Source organism: Arvicola amphibius, chromosome 8 (genome assembly GCF_903992535.2).
Source record: "Arvicola amphibius chromosome 8, mArvAmp1.2, whole genome shotgun sequence".
Classification (NCBI taxonomy): Eukaryota; Metazoa; Chordata; class Mammalia; order Rodentia; family Cricetidae; genus Arvicola; species Arvicola amphibius.
This window is the reverse complement of record NC_052054.1, coordinates 99,289,316-99,292,879: the sequence shown is the minus strand read 5'-3', so window position 1 is coordinate 99,292,879 and position 3,564 is coordinate 99,289,316. Positions and strand designations below refer to the sequence as shown.

The 3,564-nt window shown below is 44.2% G+C and overlaps 1 protein-coding gene across 1 annotated transcript; it reads left to right on the top strand.

The window, feature by feature from the left end:
- The first annotated feature begins 217 nt into the window (after positions 1 to 217).
- Positions 218 to 1,210, top strand: LOC119821926 (olfactory receptor 12-like). The gene has a single exon (XM_038341016.1). The coding sequence runs from the start codon at positions 218 to 220 to the stop codon at positions 1,208 to 1,210; it is 993 nt and encodes a 330-aa protein (XP_038196944.1).
- The last annotated feature ends 2,354 nt before the right edge of the window (positions 1,211 to 3,564 follow it).

The window sequence follows — 3,564 nt, the reverse complement described above, 5'->3', positions numbered from 1 at the left end:
GGGGCTCAGCACAATCTCATGAATTAAATAAATCTGAGGAAATGTCTCTTTTTAGGGCACACCAGCTCATATGGAAAGATATCAGAGCAGCTACTGAACTATTGCACAAGGGACAGCATGTGACCAACAAGATCCTGCAGCCTGAGGAACATCTGGCTCTACTGGTGAGATCTTCTGCCTCCCCCACCCCTCCTTCTCTCTTCAGCTGTCCCCACCAATGGCCACAGCAGTCCACAGAAATGGGAGTCTCTCAGCAGTGTCCTTGCAGGGGTTCGTGCTGGTTGGATTTGTGGGAAGTGCAGAGACCCAGGCCCTGCTCTTTGCTGGCTTCTTGACTGTGTACGTGTTGGCTGTCCTGGGCAACCTCACCATGATCATGGTCATCACCCTGGATGCCCGCCTGCACTCCCCCATGTACTTCTTTCTCAAGAACCTGTCCTTTGTTGACCTCTGCCTCTCTTCTGTGATTGTGCCCAATGCTCTGGCCAACATTTTCTCCTCTTCCAAGGTCATCAGCTTTGATGGATGTGCCACTCAGTTCTTTTTTTTCTCCTTGTTTGCGGCCATCGAAGCTGTCCTCTTAGCTGTGATGGCCTATGACCGTTTCATGGCCATCTGCAGTCCCCTGAGGTACCCTGTGACCATGTGCCCTGCAACCTGTGCCCGTCTGGTTCTGGGTACCGTCTGTGTTGGCTGCCTGAACTCCATTGTGCAGACCAGCCTCACCTTCCAGCTGCCCTTCTGCAGCTCCAACCACATTGATTACTTCTTCTGTGATGTGCCCCCACTGATCAAGCTTGCCTGTGTAGACACAACTCTCAATGAACTTGTCATGTTTGGTATCTGTGGGTTCACCATCGTGTGTGCTGTTCTTGTGGTCATCATCTCTTACGGTTACATCACAGTGACCATCTTCAGGATGGAGTCAGGGTCAGGGCGGCACAAGATCTTCTCTACGTGTGGCTCCCACATGACAGCTGTATCCTTGTTTTATGGAGCTGGTTTTGCTATGTATGGACAGCCAGGAGGTATGGAATCCATGGAGCAGGGCAAGTTGGTCTCCATCATCTACACCCTGGTGATCCCCATGTTCAACCCCCTCATCTACAGTCTGCGCAACAAGGATGTAAAGGATGCCCTGAGGAGGCTGGGTCAGAGACACAGTCTGGTGAAGAAGAGTGGCTGGTGTCACCATCAGGGACTATGCTAAGGTCATAGAAGAAACAGATTTCTGGGAGAAGAGTATCTTATGGTATTTATATCTACCTAGCCTGTTTTCTTTGCTCTCTCATTTCTTGTTTTTTTTTTGTTCATTGATGTATTCATCTACCTAAATATCCACTCATCTATTTGCCATCTAACCTGTCTTCCATGAATGTGTATTATTAGGCAGACATTTACAGAATGAGAATAAGGCTCATTCACTGCCACCAAATTGTCTATAGATGGAAGAATCCAGAATCCCTTTAATTTGACATAGGACAGAGCACTATGACTGGAACTAGGTTTGGGAACCATTGTCAACATCTCCCAGTGAAGCCACATAGTGGCACATTTATCTATGATTCTTTTCTTTTGTTTCATCACTGAATCTAATGTCAGTCTGGTGGGACCTTACCTTTGTGCATCTAAGAATGTGACTTTTAAAAGCTGTGTGTTGACTCGTCCTTATATTGATCTCGTAAGAGGATGGACTAAAAGGAAACTCTGCAGACTTCTTCCTCTGTTTTACAATAGTGCTGCTTCCTCTACCTTCCTCTGCTCATGAAGCTGCCCTTCTCATGAGGTATCACAGTGTACTGCTGGAGTCCTGAGGAACCTAAATGCAATTGACTCCCAGCATATCCTTTCAACCTCCAGCCAGGTTTTATAGTTGAAGCTGTAGGTAGATTCACAGTTCAGGAAACCATTAAAACCTAGACTGGCAGATGTGACAATATCAATGTATTAATTTATCCTCCAAGTAATATTAAAGTCTTGGTGAAGTCCACTTTACAATAGCCTGCTGCCCTCTGCACATGTGGCTTGCCTGTGTCCCTCACTGTCCTGTGTGTCTGATCTCATGCTGCTCCTTCCTTGGAGACCAGCAGAGGACAGGGGATGTGACCTCCAAGCAAGGCTTGCTCTTCCTCCCAGTTTCCCTCTGTGTGCACTCTGCAGTTTTCTACCCTTAGCCCTTGAGTTGCAGGCTTCAGGCCCCAACGTCATCCTCTGGCTTTGTACTTAGCTGGTCCAAGTCTTCCTTTATTTGAGCAGTTCTGGAACACTCTGTTCTGTGAATGGCATGAATCTCAACTTCAGTGATCTTCTCTCCCCCACCTTCTCTTCCTCCGTTTATTCTGTTCTCCCTCACAATATTCTTTTTGCCATGCTATAAGGATTCAGCAATGAAGGAGCAACCCAGGTGTGCCTTCCGTGCTTATTCTATGTAAGAAAAGAACAGCTGACAGTGTCTTTTTGCTCACCGTTACTCAGGTGTAGTCTCATCTTCATCTTGTAGATGGAAGTGGGGAAAACAATGAAGAAAACAATCCAGAAAACTAAGCAGCCTTAAGATGCTTTGGGCTCCACTGACCAAGTGTCAGGTCTTGGCTTTGCTCTCAGGGCATATATGAGGCTTTCTTCTGCTGCTAGAAGAACACCTAGTATTCTCTCACTAAAGGAGGAGGCAGGTCATGAGCTGTAAGTGCCATCCAGATACTTCTTCCCTTGCATTCTGGCTGCAGATGCACAAGGTCTCCTTCAGGGGTGGTGGGCTGATGTACTGAGGAGGTGGCAGGCATTTCACACAGATGCTGGGAACTCAACCTTGGGTCTTGTGCTTGCTTAGCCAGAATTTTATCCACCAAAAAAATTCCCTAGTTTCTTTAATTGTTTTTAATTTGTCAAGCAGAGTATATTTCGCAGTAGTTAACTAGCAACAAGGCAAGAAAGCCAAAATGGCTCAGGATTATTCATTGCTCCCAGTTGTACTGCAAGTTGTGACTCTGCAACCTTGACACCTGTGGGACAATAAAGATTATTACACCTAAAACAACTTACCAGACCTCATACTAGGTAACTATTTTATTAACCAATAAATCAATAAACTCAAAAGTAATAGAATGGTAAACAAAATTACCATTGAAAGTTTTAGTAACTTTTTCACTAGAACTATGGATTGTATCTGCAAGGCTTATATGGTTATTGTGATACATCCATTTGTTGGATATTGGGACTCAGTTTTTTCTTCATATTATATCCTTAAGAAAATGGTTTGATGACACAGCCAAGCATGAGGAACTTTTAAAAGTAATACAGTCTTTGCAGACTAATAATGAACAGCTGTCTGACAGGGTTAATACCATTGAAAATCAAAAGTTACCTGGAAAAAAGTAATACTATTAAAAGGGTAACAATAATTAGACAGACAAAATTGAGTTCATGTAAAAGGATACTAAGAACTTAACTGAAAGTATTCATACTGTTGAATTTGACAATCAAAATCTGTTAAAAAAGTTGTGGTAGGTTAGGTGATAGAATATCTCTCCAGGAAGGCAATCCTGCACACTATCCAAATAACGT